General features: G+C 38.6%; 1 protein-coding gene across 2 annotated transcripts in view; it reads left to right on the top strand.

The window, feature by feature from the left end:
- Positions 1 to 16807, top strand: part of ca16b (carbonic anhydrase XVI b) — a 112184-nt gene that overhangs the window by 59158 nt on the left and 36219 nt on the right. For both annotated transcript variants that reach the window (XM_004548741.6, XM_004548742.6), the window contains one exon: positions 12319 to 12467. In XM_004548741.6, coding sequence (XP_004548798.1) covers positions 12319 to 12467 — 149 coding nt within the window. The remainder of the gene's footprint in view (positions 1 to 12318; positions 12468 to 16807) is intronic.

A 16807-nucleotide genomic window follows, 5' to 3' on the forward strand; every position in this document is an offset into this window, starting at 1 on the left:
TACATTTCTTTGATAATTTGAGCAGGATTATTTACCGTAATTGTCGGGCTATAAGCCGCTACTTTTTGCACAAGCTTTGGACCCTGCGGCTTTTAGTCAGGTGCGACTTTTCTATGGATTGTCCATGATTTTTGTCATATCGTAAGACGATTTGTTTTGTTTGTTCCGCTGTTGTACGGCACTACGTTGCCTGGCGGAAGGGCATGTGATCAGACACACAGTATCGGGGTTCAAGAGTAGTATGTTGGTCACATGTCCATCCGCCAGGCAACATAGTGCCGTACAAGTAGCGCGAAAAACAAACTTCAAAGTAGCGCTACACGTTCAGCCGGAGGCGTGGATGACAAGCGGCGATAAACTTGCGAAAAGCAAGTTATGCTCAACTCCACCGGTGGAATCTGACAGCGTGGAAAAGTGTGAAAACATCCACGATCACCAACGGATTTTGAAGGGCTGGACTGCTGCATGATGGAGAGGAGGACACCGCCACGGCCCTTCAGAGGATGTTCGACTCTGACACTGACAACGAGGATTTGTTTGGTTTTGAAAGTGACAACGAAGGAAAGAAGCGGAGAGTGGATGAAGTAGCCATCCTGAGCCTGTTCGTATCCGACACTGGAGAAGAGGACTTTGGTGGCTTTAGTGCGCAGGAATATGGTGGTGAATGACTGACTTTTCTTCTTGTTAAAGCCGTGTCACTGCACCTGAGCCTAAAAGGTAGTCCGAATCTATTTTTCTGCTGTGCTGTAGGTTATTGTTATGTACTGCATTTGTTACTCATTTATGAAGCACAGTACATGTTTCGTACTTGTAATTACCGCTACTTGTACCTATACCTAAAAAGTTATGCAAATATGTACCCATAACTTGTTTTTCAAAATATTAATAAAAGTGATGTCTCCAAACAGCCATCTCTTTCCTGACAATTCCCTTTGTGCATATTCTCTTACATATGATAAGTCAACATTGAAACACCTGCGGCTTTTGGTCAGGTGCAGCTAATGTATGTACAAAACAGGATTTTCCCCTGATTTTAGCTTGTGCGGCTAATATTCAGGTGCGCTTTGTAGTCCGGGAAATACGGTAATCATTTCCATTATCTATTGTTCAAAATAGAGGAGAAACATGAACCTGAAGCATGAGACTGAGCATGGTCAGCTCTTAGTAACACCCCTTCTGGCAAATATCGTAGTTTGTAAACACATTTTTCAGCCAGCTTAGAGTCTTTCATTTTAGGTGTGCTTTTTCAACCCTTTTCTTTACAAAAGTTCTGTGAGAGTCTTTGACCGTCTTTTCTTTTGTGATCCACAGTTGGGGTGGCTGTCAGGGCCTGTGCTTCTTGAGATACTCCACTGCGGATTTTAAAGTGTGTTTAGGATCATTATCCTGTTGTAGAAGCCATCCTCTTTCCTACTACAGCATCTATACAGATGGTCTCATGTTTGCTTGCAGAATTTGCTGGTATTTCATTGAATCCATTCTTTTCTCTACCACCGAAATGTTTCCCGTGCCACTGGCTGAAACACAAGCCAAAAGTATGATCGATCTATCCCCTTGCTTAGCAGTTGCTACTGTAGTGCATTTTTTTTATGAAATCCTGCACAAAACAGCTTTGCTTATTGCAGCCTCAAAATGATATTTTTTTTTTTTTTTGCTTTTCCAGTCCACAGAACTCATCTCTAAAATGCTTGTTTAGCTGTTTATTTGCAGATTTCCAAAGCTGACTTTTCTGATAATGATGCATGAAAGTTTATTTTTCCCACCTGACATTTCCATAAAGCTCACATTCTTATAGCAGTTCTTTCTGGGGGGGGAAGTTTTCTGAACTTATATTGACCCTACGGTTCCTGTTCACTGCTATTTCTTAATTATATCATGAACTGAGGAAGTGGCTACATGAAAACCCTTTGTTTCTTTCCTTCTCCTGCTTTGTGGAGGATTTTAGCTTTTAGCATACTAAAACGCTGCTTGGAGGAGCCAATTGCTTCTGATTGTTGGGACAAGGTTTGAAGAGTCGCTGTATAGTTAAAGCTTTGATATTTAAATCACCTGGCCTTTCCTAAGGATGATTGTGAAAAAGCCAAATCCCTAAAAAGCTAATTTATCTCCGAGACCTTGATAAAAGATATCGGAGAGCTCAAATCTCTCAGGGTGTAGAGACGGTTATGTGGGGCTCTATTTTTTCTCTCTCCTGTGCTTAAAAAAATGCAAATTATCTTTTACTTTACAGTATGTGGAAATCATTCATCTTCTACTCACTTAGCTCTTTGCAGTAATGGGAATTACTGACCAGGAAAACCCAGAGTTTTCCATACTACGGTTATATTATACAACATGACTTAAGATTGCTTTAATGTGTTTTATCTGTAGTTGTTTATGACCATTGGGAGTAATGCTACTCTCATACAGCAGGAAAATCCTCATCTGGAAATATGGGACTCTGATTTGCAGGATCATTGTAATCATGTAGCTTCACTTTGCATGTAATCACTAGATTAGTCAAAATGTGGTCATTATGTCTGGAAACTGCTTTAAAATATAATTTCACTGATGTGATGCAAGACTGAAGTTATCCAATATGATATCAAAATGTAAATCTTTAAGTGATTAAAAAAAATTGCATATGAACATGTTAAACACAGGAATTTAAGTATGTGGATTTCAGAGATTTTATACTTGAAATGTCAAATTTCAAACCACAGCAGCACAAACACTGAAATTACGCGCAGTAGTATCTGCCAAGATTTCTGTACATCTATCAGTGGATCCAGAGATTTCTTTGATATTGGCTCTACTGTCCTCCTCCTCTGCTCTGCTCATTCTCTTTGTGTTCAGTGCCTTGTTTACAGATGCATTTTGAAGTTTACTTGTTGACTGCTACTTCAAACCGTGAACTTAATTTTTTTTTTTATCTCCCCACTGAGCAAATCCGTGGACCACTGGTGTGAAAACCTTGACCCTAATTGATATCTGCGCTTTTGGCACGGTTTCTCTCTGCGAGTAATGTCATCCTTTGCATTTGATCATAATGAGAGTTTTTAGCCTCCATGACAACCAAGGCCACTGACACAGCCGAGCAGTGCTGCGGGGTGCTTATTTACAAAAATGGAACTAACACGGCTGGGTGCAATTTTTGGACGTTTACAGTACAAAGGGTATTTTGCATTGTTAAAGCACTGTCCAAATCAGGAACATGAAACTATACTGCCACAGAATATTACAGTGCAAAAGCTAGTTAGATGAGGTCTACTTAATTTTTTTTTTTTAGCAAATTCATGTCATTGTCTCATGAAATGTGATTTAATCAGTTTCACTTGAATGGAGGTTTTTGGATTTTTAGTGAGAGGACAGGTTGACTTGACTGATGAATTACTGAAAATATTACATTTCCAAGATGAAATATAGATATAGTACTATGCCAGTATCTAAAGCCACTCATTTCTTTATATTTTGTTTTCAAGGCACCACACTCTTGTATTATTTATTTATTTTTTTAAATAGTCTCATCAATAGACTTTCTGAAGGTCTTTGAAAAGATAGTCAAGTTCCAAAGAAAAAGTTTCACTCATTTTCAGTAGAGTCCTTGTTCCTGACCATATTAAGAGGACTGTGGTTTTTTTCTTGTTTTTTTTTTTTTTGTTTGTTAAGCCACTTAACAGTGACCCATGAAGCACTCAAACATAAAACCCCCCACCTGACTCAATGGATGAACAAGTGTTGTGTTTACACATAACAGAAAACTTAGCAAAGAACCAATTTTAAATTATATCTTCTCTTCGTTACTGTTTTTTGTCTCATACATTGTATTTACATTTACCACATTTTTGAATAATTGCTGCACCAATTTCCTATTAATCCAAATTTAAAGAAATGAAGAGCAGCTCAAGACTTTTGAATAGCACTGTACATGATTTTTCTTTTGAAATGTGTGAAAATCAGATTTGTATGGATGGAGGTATAGATTTCTTTCAACCCTAAAATAAATATATATATATATATATATATATATATATATATATATATATATATATATATATATATATATATATATATAGAGAGATAAATAAAAGAGAAGCTCAGAACATGTTTAAAATCAGTGTGTAAACTTTTATTAGCTTCTCAGAGGCCTTGAAATCATCACTTGAAATATTTTCACAGGGTGAGGTTGTTAATACTTTATTGATCCAACTATTCAACAAAGCTGTGCATGAAGATTACTTTTTGGCCTTCACATTCATCATCTTTTGTTTTCCACATCATTACTTGTTGCATCCTTGATTTGATGTTTACTTGGTCTAGCTCAGTCAACAGAATAGCAGGAATACAATCTTTTGTTCTTTTGATGGTTCTCAATTCAGCCTATGCCTGAGATGACAAAGTTTATCAAGTGCATTGATTGTAATGGTGCTGTGGGTCTTGGTTTCTTGTTATTGCCACTAACTCATCTTAATAAGTAGAGCGGTCCTTTATTCCCGACCTGTGTCAAATGTTAGTATTTTGTATCCCTTCTCCGCTTGGCTGCAATATAACATTTCTTTTTGCCTGTTAGATTATCACAGTTTTTATTCGAGGCTCTTCAGTTTTCAAGGTCTGCTTCAAAAGACTAAAGCAGGGGGTAGCATTATTGTCAAATCATTAATCTCAGTGGTATGACCTTCAGTCAAAAGTGCATTACCATATGGCCATTTTGTGTGAATAAATGATGTTTAACGCCAGTAAAGAAATAGCTTGTATTAATAAGATTTTTTTTTAAAATGATCTACTTCTAATTTTGTTAGTTCTGCTTTTTCTTAGCCAGTTTTATCAACGGAAACAAATTTTGAACATAAAGCTAACACAATACGCAAAAGTCATAGCAGTTTTATGTTAACATGGAGATATATATATATATATATATATATATATATATATATATATATATATATATATATATATATATATATTTTTTTTTTTTTAATGAGCAAATAAAAATATCGTCAATTCCATTCATTTTTTTCGTCAGTGTTTCAAGTAACTTTAAAATTTTCCTTTTTAGCATTTACATTTGGCATATAGACACGCACGAAATGAAACTACTATAAAGTTGTAACCTCTGCTTAGGACCTTTGATCTTTAGCGATAGCTTTTTACTGTGTTGTTAATTTTTGATAGTTTCATCCTCTTTGCTTATGGCTCAGTCACACTAGTGTAAAAACAGAACGTCAGCCTCCTTGCAACTAGGAAAACTCAATGGTTTCCTTGTGATCATATATATTTTGTTTTTATTTATTTAAAAATAAAATGGAGACCGTCAGAGACGGATAGCCAGTCGACTAACTGGTTGCCCAGAGGCTGAGCCCGCAACACTATTGATCACCTTTGATAGCAAGGCAGTTGGACAGGTCGTCTTTTGGGAGGCAACCTAACAAATACAGTGGCCCCTCGTTTATCGCAGGAGTTAAGTTCTAAAAATAACCTGTTATCGGTGAAATCCGAAAAGTAGTCAACTTTATTTTTTACAATTATTATAGCTGTTTTAAGGCTGTGAAAGCCCTCACTAAACACTTTATACACTTTTCTCAGACAGGCATGAACATATTCACACTTTTCTCTGTTGTTTAAACACTCTTTGGTGCTACTGCAGCTGCCTCTGACAGTGCAAAACGTTTCGTGGACATTGTGTTTGTTGGGGAGATAACTTACAATATACGGTACAGCACTTCAAAGTCACACTGCTAGCGATCGAAGATTTATGTAAATTTGACAAGCTGAACGGATTCTGTACTGTACAGGAGACACGGCACGAGATTGATTGACAATGGTCTACAGCAGCGGTCCCCAACCTTTTTTGCGCTACGGACCGGTTTATGCCCGACAATATTTTCATGGACCGGCCTTTAAGGTGTCGCGGATAAATACAACAAAATAAAACTAGTACCGGTACCGAAAAAAAGAATTTATTCATAACACACGTGAAAAGACCAAGGAAAACCGAGTAAACGATAACAAAATAACGCTGAAAACAGATTTAAAAACCCTGAAAACTATTAATTTCACACCTGAGCCTCAACTCTCGCGGCCCGGTACCAAACGACTCACGGACCGGTACCGGTCCGAGCCCCGGGGGTTGGGGACCGCTGGTCTACAGCCAATCAGGACGCAGAACACAATGTGGTGTTTAAAAACAAAAAGCAAAATTGCACCAAAAAAAAAAAAATCAGCGAAACAGCGAGGCCACCTTATAGAGAGGGACCACTGTAATCGTGGTCCGACTCAGACTGCCTGTGGTCACACTCACTGACATTGGCAAAGGTCTGCAAATAGTCACCATCAAATTCAGCCTGTACCAATGAGCACGACTTGTCTGACACGTCTCCTTGCAATCGGGGATTGGACTCAACTGGTCGCAGCTAGTTGTGTTCTGGTTATATTCCAAGATAAAAGCAAGACTGACTGACTGTCAATTTGCTGTGAAATCACCATCCTGCAGCAACTATTCCACTACCTGTAGAGGAATTTCAGTTTCAGATCTTCCGATCTGGCTTGAGTCTGTTTTTAAGTAGGTAATGTGAATTTCTGTATGTGTAGTTGGCAATGCATTTGGAACAGACTGCTACAGATTTGCGATTTTTAGCTGATTTATCACATTTAATAGCTGCATTATCACAAACAGTTAGCGTAATTTTGGCCGTGCTGCAGTCTTCAACTGCTTTTTGTGAACGAAGGTGAGATTGGCAAACTTTTTTTTGCTATGTTCTCATGAAGGTTAATATGTTCTAAATCATCATTTTGATCCGTGATAACCTCTTTACATTTCCCTTTTTGTCATCCTAGTTGTTGATATCATGAATTATAACCACATTAGGTCTATACACCAAGTCTGCTCCATCTCTGTCCATGCGAAGACATCCTGAAGTTGGAGCGTTTTCAAATTGGCCAAACTTGTTTTATTTTCCCTCTAAAAGAAATATCTTGTTCTCAGGAGCCGATTGTTCCACCATGTTCATCAGCTAGCCGCTAACTGTTCCTGTCATTTGGAGCTGAGCTGGTGGAGTGTAGTATGTTTCACAGTGTTTTTGCTGAAAGCAGTTGCCTGCTGATGCTGAAAACTGAACAAAACATTAAAGTCTCAAGAATGAAAGCTAAACAAAAGCTGACACTTTGTATAGAGCTCTGTGAAGGGAAAGGCAGCTGCAGATTTCACGCACGTTTGTCATTTTTATTGACTCTTCATGTTGTCATGTTTGGCTTTTGTGTTATTTGACACATTATAATTGATTTAATGGCACAAATACCTTAAGTTTTGAAATTGGCGTTTAAAATCCAATACTTGTGCAAAGTATTCGAGCAATTTTAGCATTTTTCTCGAGATCGATGGCCCGACTCTTTCGAGCGTTGCGTTTTTCAACCCATCATCGCCACCAGGAGGTGCTGCAATCAAAGTGCCGAGTTCCTCCAGGGAGTGGCTTTAACGTTACACTATTTAAAAGTCAGTGTTGTAATTAAGAAGTGAGTGAATAGATCTTAAAAGTTCATTGCGATTGATTTCATGGCATTCCCTTGTGCCTTGACCTGCTTTGAGATCGGGCTGATTGGCTGCCATTCAAGCAGTATTCCTCAACAAAACATTTCTCAGTAAAATTTCAAACAACTCCCAACCAAATTCATGGGGAATCGGAAGGCCCCAGAGACATTTGCATTGATCAAGGATTTACTTTCACACACACTCCCCTTCTTTCACAGGCTGTGATTCAAGGTCTTTTTGGCTTAGCTTCTAATTCCTCCTCTGCTGTTGGAGGGTTCAAACACACGCAGGGCCGCATTTTTAATGAAACTCCCAAGGCCAGCCAGCAACCCCTTTTCTTGGCTTTCTTGTGTTGCACACAGGATTACACTACTTCAACAACGGCAGTAACAGGGATTTATTACCATCTATGTAAATGTTTTTTGCGGTTTTGCAAAGCAGTTGCACAATTATGATAATGCCGTGGGTAGTTATTTCCTGTGCAGATTGATCCTTCACTTTGACCTGATGCTTTCAGTCTTGGAAATCTCCGGCATCATTTCTTCTCCTTCATGCTGTGGGCCTTCAGCTTAAGCGGCACTGGCACGTTAATGCTGCTGGCAGATTCTTTCTTGCCTCACGACAGGGGCTCGGATCATCCCTCATCACACAATGTTCTCCTCTCTTCAGATCATCTTGTCTCTTGGTTCTTTTTCTCAAGATCTCGTACTCATTTTCTTCCTGATACCTGTCACTGGTCTGTTTGACTTACTTTGATTCCATTCATTCGCTCAGGACAACTTGTTCGCCATGTTATCTGTTTACTGACAGTCTGTGTTTGCTTGTTCAGATGCTCATCCTCCTAGTTTGCTTTGTGAAATGATTAAAAGTGGGCTTTTCTTATTCACAGGCTGACTAAATCCTCTGTAACTAGAGGGATCAACTGACGGAGCACCAGGTCTAATCTGGCTAATGATGTCAAACATAGATGTGGTAAAGGGCTGTAGAAGCATTAGCATATAACCTCAGCCAGGACAGTGGGAGGGATGATAATCTGCTGTGCCATGGTGTTTCAGATGCTGTGGAAATTTAACACAGCTTAAACTCAACATTACACGATCTTTCTGAGTGTAACAGCGGGCAGATAGTCTGAATTTTTAAGGTGAATCCCAGTAGCTGTGGATGCATGAAAACATAAGAACATTTTTTAACTTCTGAAGATGGGTTGCAGATCTTCCACTCGCACATCAGCCTTTAAGTTACATATTTAAAGTTTCCATTGATGCGTAAGGTTATAATCTGAGCAATCTGTACTTTCCAGTCACTTCATTAGGTTCATTTTCTTCTGTAAGGTCTTTACCTCACAATATAAGGTGCCTTGAGACGACTGTAATTTGGTGCCATATGAATAAAATTGAATTGAATGAATCAGCCAATCACACATCTGCAGCTCAATGCATTTAGGCATGTGGACATGGAGATGATGACCTGCTGAACATTAAACTGTGCAGAATGAGGAAGAAAGGTGATTTAAGTCACTTTAAATTCATCATGGTTGTTGGTGGTAGATGGGGTGGTCTGACTATTTCTAGAGTTTACAGAAAATGGTGCGAAAAAGAGAAAATATCCAGTGAGCGGCAGTTATTGGTTTGAAAATGGCTTGCTGATGCCAGAGGTCAGAGGAGAATGGATGAGCTGCTTCAAGCTGAAAGGACGGTAACAGCAACTCAAATAACCAGTCATAACAACCAGGGTATGCAGAAGAGCGTCTCTGCGAATATGAAACTGAGGCTACAATTTGTACATGCTCACCAAAATTGGACAATAGAAAATAGGAAAAACGTTGATGATGTAACATTTGGATGGTGGGGTCAGAATGCGGCATAAACGACATAAAAGCATGGATCGAGGCTGAGGTCGATGGTGTAATAGTGTGTGGGATGTTTTCTTGGCACACGTTTCCGGACCCTTGGTACCAACTGAACATGATGTAAACACTTACCTGAGTATTGTTGGTAACTGTGTTCATGACCTTGCATTCAGCAGGATAAAACGGCGTTCACCAAGTTTAAATGATCTCACACTAGTTTCTTGAACATGAACATCACTGTCCACAAATGCCATCCACAATCGCCAGATCTCAATCTGACAGAGCACCTTTGAGATTTGGCGGAACAAAGGATTCATGGATGTGGCTCCAACAAATCTACAGCAACTGTCACATGACCTTATTGACAAGTAGTTTGTTAAAAGGTGTAGAATTTCCACATTGAAAATTTTTGATGGGCTGCCCGTGTGAGACTTTTGATACAACCAGCTTTCTTTTTTCTCTCTCTCAAATACCAACATGGTCCATAAGTATCAGTTTTTGAGTATGATATTCTCGATGTTTAAGTAATTTTCTACATAGTTTAACTTTGCATAAAGTTCTCAAGCTGGAAATATTTTTATACTGCTTCATTTTCTGTCTCTTAGGCTTTTGATACTCAGTTCAGAGAACTGAGGCAAAAAAAAAAATGTCTGTATTGAATACCGCTGTGAGTTAATTACATCTTGCATGAAAACCCTGATAGAAATGGCAGGCTTGTAGGGAATGTGCTAGTTCATTCTGCAATAAAATCACAAGTTCAGATGTAAATTCAAAGAGGTAGCAGCAACATTCAGATGAGCTTCTAGAAATAGATTAACTGATTTTTTTATTTTTTTTTGGGGGGGGGGGGCAAATTTATAATTGTAGACCTGTTAAAGTCACATCAATGTATGTAAGCTAATTAAATTCTTTTACTTAAATAGTATTGTAATGAACTTATCTAATATAGAACGATTTAAAATGCTACAAAAAGCTTAATTTTCCCCACAAAATGTAATTAAAGTTTGCTTGCAGAAACTGTTTATAATCCTTTGAGAGAGAATGCAATAATGGCTGCTATTAAGAAAAGGCAATGGCATTAAAGCCTTGTGAAAAGCTAACGCATGGAAGAAGCTCACAATGCGAGAGAAGGCTGTTGTGTCTTTTAGCGAGTCATGCAACAACTTAAAGAAACTCTGGCTTTTACTTTTGAAGCGGCGTCTTGGAGTCGATTAGTGGAATGTCGAGGTCAGCGGAGGCGGCCGGTGCAAGCTTTCTCTGAGATGCGTCATTGTGATCATTGCTCATCTGCTCACCACCGAATTCTGCAGATTCATTTATGAATCATTCTATAGAGGCAGAGTTTTTTCTTATTAATCTGCATACACACAATGCTCAATGGAAAAACAAGTTTTTGTTTATTAGCATGGAGTTGACATAGTATTTAGATAATTAATCATAGGGTTGATTTTTTTTTTTTTTTTTTTTTTTTTTTTTTGCTTTAAGTAGCAGTGTTCTTGGAATGATTGTACAAGGTTGGCGGACTTTTCTTTTGCAAGTTTTTCTCATTCTTCTTGGCACAATTGATAAAGCTCAACAATGCTGGAGGGGCAGCATCGATGCACTGCTGTTCTTTCTACAGATGCTTTGGCAGGTTAATGTTTGAGATCTAGCTGGGTACAACTTTTTCTAGAGCTTTCGCTCGGTCCGAGATCACGACTGCTTCTGGAAACGATTTTCACTTAAGATTGCTGCATATATCTTTACTTCCATCCTGATTAGTCTCCCGCTCCTTGCACGATCCTGTCACCACCGTGTTTGACTGTAGGGAATGTATTAATGAGGCGGTGCTCAGTGCCTGGCTTCTTCCGCGCACGTTGGGAGTTCAGTCTACCTTTTAGTGAAGTATGGATTCCTTCTGGCCACTTTACCATTAATGCCTGATTAGCTGAGTGCTGCACTGATGGTTGTTGTTCATTAAGGTTCTCCAGTCTGCACAAAAGAGTTACTGTTGTGTTCCTGTTAGCCTGCAAAACTCGCACTGAGGATGACTGGTGGCTGCAAAACTTGAAGATGATTTGAGGATACAGAGCTCTGTGACACTTTCACTGCTGCAGAAATATGATGTCTTTCTCTAGATCTGTACCTTTTCACAAGCCTGTCAAACCTGTGGAGTTCTCCCACCCTCAATTATTTGTTTTCATTCTTATACATCCATTTCATTATGGCACACTGTATAGAGCGGTGTCTACACTTGCTAATTATGTTAAGGAAATTGAAAATTTCATTCTTATATCTTTAATATTTTAAAAATAGTCTCAAAATGTGTTTTTTGTGTAATAAATTTGAAATTGTGGAAAATGTGAAAGGGTCTGAACACTAATAAATGCATTACAGGTCTTACAAAAACAAATCATGACAATTTATGAGCTGACTGTTAGAAAATGTCTCCTGCATCAGTCACTCCCCAAAGGATTAAGATACTTTGAGGTTTTTACATTTCTTATTGCCAGATAATTTAGTTTAGTTTTTAATGAATATATATTTTTTAGTTTAATTATTTCAGAATAAGTCTGCAGTCTACGCAGCTTAGTTAATCCGTTTAATAAATGCAAGTTGTAGAAAAGAATTGTTGAGTTTGGACAGTTCATCCGAGCATTAATCATTAAAGCAAATCACAGCTACTTAGCTACTCTTTGCAAGTTTGATTTGTCACATTGGTCTCGCCACTGAGTTAGTTGTCATTGGGGGAAAAAATAAAATAAAAGACAAATCAGGATTCGGGTAATAATAATAGGCACAGAAATTATTTTTCTAACTTTAGACTGCCCATCTGAGCTTCTGTAGACCATGTTCTTTGATGAGTAATCTGCTTTGCCCTGCCTTAACACAAGTGTGCTTATTTTCTTCCCTTGTTTGATTCGATTCTCTTTTTTTTTTTTTCTTTTTTTTTTTTCTTTCTACCTCTTTTCTTTTTTTTCTCCAGTTGCTATACTCCTGAAGGATGAGTACTTTGTAGCAGGGGCTGGACTGCCAGGGCGCTTTAAGGCTGAGAAGATGGAGTTTCACTGGGGCCAGAGTAATGGATCAGCAGGCTCAGAACACAGCATAAATGGCAGAAGGTTCCCTGTAGAGGTAAAATGCCATGTTGCTACCATGCAATCTGATAAATGTGCGATATGGAGTGTTGAAGGTCAACAATGAATGTTGGAGAGAGATTAGTGAATTCAAGTTTATGCTTGAACTATTTTTGTAGCATTTTTTTTTATTTATCCATAAACACCAGCATCTAAGTCTCCCCCCCCCCCCCCAATATTTATCCAAATTATTTATGACAAGGATTTGGTGGTAGTTTAAAAAAATTTGCAGGTATTTCTGTCATAAGCCTTTGTACTGAGCTAAGGGAACATATTGATGCACAAAAACATTAGTTTTCAAGTCAAGACACGGTACTAGTTTGAGGCAGATCATTGGATCAAAGTAAATCCTCTTCATATTTTAAAGTAAATTCTGGATCCAAGGAAAATGAGAGACAGTGCATCGTTTTTAGTTTGCATTTATTTAAATGATCTTTTGCTAGCTGCCACATTGCTACAGATTGTCTTCACACGTCTACTAGAAAATAGCCGTATGCCATAATTGGTGAGAAAGTACCCCTGATGATAGAAATCTGTGTCTTGCCTCATTTTGACAGCCTATGACATTTGTAATACAGAAAGGCTTTTTAATAAATTGGGATTATGTTGTTCAAAACACATGGGATTTTATGCGATAGGGAGCGTCTTACGATCGCATTACGGAACTGGCTAAACATGAGAAAACTGACTGGAAGTGGTTCAGTTCCTGTAACATGGCTGTAAAGACTGACGCCCCTCTGAATTATTGATTGTCTCCACGTATTAAAGCACAAATTTCACATTTAATATCATGCATAGATTGAGGTATTAGTGACTTTGGATGCATCATTTATGCCAGCCATTCCTAGTCGCCGTCTAAAATTGGAATTGCAGTTGTGTAATGCTCTTCTTGCAAAGTGGGGTCATAGAATACGGTTTTTACCCCCTCTTATGTCAAATTGTTGATAATTAGTTTAAATTTAGCAGCATATGAAAACAGGAAGTGGCTGTTAGTGAGCCTTTCTGTCCTATCTCCAAACACACAGCTAGAAGCCTCCTGTGTTTGTTTCTTGGCCCTCCTCTTTGGAGCCATCTCTGCAGGCACAGCTTTTGATGCTGAATGGCTGGGTAATTAGATTTATTTTTGCCACATAATTTTGTGTTCAGTGTAGTGTTAAAGGGCACCGGATAATGTACAGCCATTATAAAGCTGTTGTGCATATGGCTCCTTTGATGGTGTGCTACCTAATAAGACTGAAGAATTTACTTTAATAGCCAATTTGAGCAGCTGTTGGAAAACAAAGCATTTCTTTCAGTAATACAATTTATAGATGAGAAATATAGATTTGTAGCTTAGTATACTTTTTTTTTTATACGCCAAGGTTTTGCGTTGAATCCTCTGTCAAAGAATACATGAGGCGGTGCTTAAATACACATAAATGATATAATAATTAAGTGGAAAAATTCCAAAGTCATAGAAATATATACATACATACAGAGGTTAAAAAAATATTGTTACAGCTGCACAAGATAAACTTCTGCTGTAATGCCAGCACATACATCCATCATCAAACACGCAGAAAATAAAGCTAAACATCTACAATTACTGAATAATTGTCTGCCGACAGTGAAATTGCAAAAATGTGGGTATGGTATTGGCACCCTAGACTGAATGCTCCTTAATGTGTGGCAGCAATCAAGAATGAAACTCTTGCCATTTGCAAAGGACATCTGCTATAGCCTTTATCTCACTAATAAATGAAGGAGTCTCTGTATGTGTGCATGTGGGTCCTTTGTATTTCTCAGCAAATCTTCTTACAGTCTATTTCACACTGCTGGGGATGAAAGGAAGTGGGGTGTTGAATGTAAAGTGGCTGTCAGTTGTTTTCTGTTACCATCTGCATGTGAAGTATTTCAGGAACTTCAGTTAATTGTAGCTTGTACTGATAGATTGCATTATTGAACACTGATAGTCCCAACATTGTAGTGTCTACCATCAGGCATGTAAGGCTATTTAGATTTAAAAACTGTAGCTACATCTAGGGTATGCTTATTAATTAACCTCTGCTGATAGGTGGTGCCACATGTGACTGATGACGCACCACCCAACAGCAGAGGTTAATTAATAAAACTGTAGTCAAAGGAGCTTGTAAAGAAAAGCGTCTGGACTTAAGTTGCTTGAAGACGTTTCACCTCTCATCCGAGAAGCTTCTTCAGTTCTAAGGTGAAATGGTGGGGAGTCCCAGATTTAAACCTAGTGGGAATATCCCCCACAGAGGGACAGAAGGACCCCCTGATGATCCTCTAATCGCCTGAGCCAAGGTGTGAAAATGGGTGTGGGTCCCAATCAGCCAGAGTTTCGGATGAGCTCATTGTGAAACCTGGCCCCACCTTATCATGCAAATTCCTGCTTTTCTTTACAAGCTGCTTTGACTACGATGACCTGGATGACTGAGAACCTTCACAGACATAATAAAACTGTAGAAAAGTTGGGCACGGCAGTAGAAAGGAGGGCTCTCTCATATTTGATTGTGAATGTGATATATGTACACTGTTTGCAATTTTTTTTTTTTCTGAACTCAAATCTTTGTAGCTATCAGCTGTCCTACTTTCTGTTTTCTATTTTATCACTGCAGTGGTTTTATCAGAGCAAGTGTGCTGTCGGCTCATTCAAAAGAAGCTCTCTCTGGATGGGCACTGCAACTTAAATAATGGGTGACCCTCTTCTTGTGCCATGTCTTCTTTGAACAAGCATGTCAAGAACATGCAACCCAGATAGGACTGACTTGGCACAGTATAATGGGGAGTGTGTGTGTGTGTGTGTGTGTGTGTGTGTTGGGGGGTGTAGGCTCACCAAAAGCCACTCGTAACTACAAATAGTGACCGTATTGTATCAGAATGTGCTGCTCCCGATGACATTTCCTATAGGAAGTACAAAAAGGAATATTCCAGACGTCAGCAAATACATCCATCTGTATAGGAAAAGGAAATGTATGTACAAGGTGCAGCACAAAAGCGGCTCTGAGTTGGAGGTCCTTTTTTTTTTTTTTTTTCCTCTTATCAAACAGTCAGCTGGCATACTGTACATCAGAAATGATAGATTACCTCAGATACCAGAAAGCAAACATGAAATAAAATGATATGTTTTGAAGGGAAATGAGGTTGTGTAGGATATAGCCCTTAGCCATTTCCTTTTTTTTTTCTCCTTTTTTTTTTTTAATATGACTTGGCAGAATTTGATGTATTTACGATGATATCAAACCTGACACGATGTGTGCAGCCAATCCCTGCGTGTTACAGCCTATGTATACCGGTAAATGTTTGTGCTTGATGTACCCAGTGATCGTTTATAGCAGAGACTGGCTTTTGTTGTGTATATGTTTTTGTTCTTCAAGAGTTGAACAGCATGACCTTGGAGGTTGAGCTCCAGGGCTTATTTGTCTCTGCTAAACAGAGACCGTTTTCCAATCTGCTGCTGTCCAATTATCTCTCCACTTTAAATGCGTCACTTTGAGCTCTGACTCACATATAACACTGTGCATAAAGCTTTTGCTTTTTCAGTGTTAAAAAAAGGAGGGGGGGGGGGATTTACTGTCCCACCTGCCCAGAAGCTCTAAAGTGTATACAAATGTAGTTCACATGTGCCCAGAGGGTCGAAACACAAAATTTGAATTCAACGAGCTGTATTATAGAGCAGGTCTGGCTTTGTACCATGGTTATTTTAAAAAAGTAAAGGGGGGAAACAAAACAATGGGCTCCTGAGCTTGACATTAATCTAACCGCGGTCTTTTTCGTGGGAGTGAAGTGGGGAAATCGATAGATGGACCACCTGTTCGCTCAAACAGCGGAGTGAAAAATGAAACTGGAATTTTTTTTTCTCCCTCAGGGTACCATAGGGAGATCTTTTCTAATAATATATGAGGGTGTCACCAAGGTTAGATTAATTATACATGGATTACAAATCACACCTTCGAAGGGTATGCGTTTGCACACAGGACTAGGGATGTATGAAAAGTGTTGAGGTGAGTGTACAGTAAGAAAGGGAGAAGTTGAGTAAAGATGAGTGTCCAATGAGCGAAGGGCCACTCCATTAGATATCCTCAGCTCCCTAATAACTACTGGAAAAGATTTAAGGATGGGGCCGGTCCAGATATTGGCTGGCATTATTTATTTAGATTTTGATTAAGATGCCAATTTCCTGAAAAGAAAAGTTTGTTTTTAGTGGTTGGATGTTATAATAAAAGGATCACAGTTAATTGCTTTACAGCAATATATGCGTATTAATAAAAAAAAAAAAAAGTAACTTACAGTGACTCTAAATGGATCCTACTCTGGTACTCTGTGCTGCAGACAGTGCTG

Source organism: Maylandia zebra, linkage group LG5 (assembly GCF_041146795.1).
Source record: "Maylandia zebra isolate NMK-2024a linkage group LG5, Mzebra_GT3a, whole genome shotgun sequence".
NCBI lineage: Eukaryota > Metazoa > Chordata > Actinopteri > Cichliformes > Cichlidae > Maylandia > Maylandia zebra.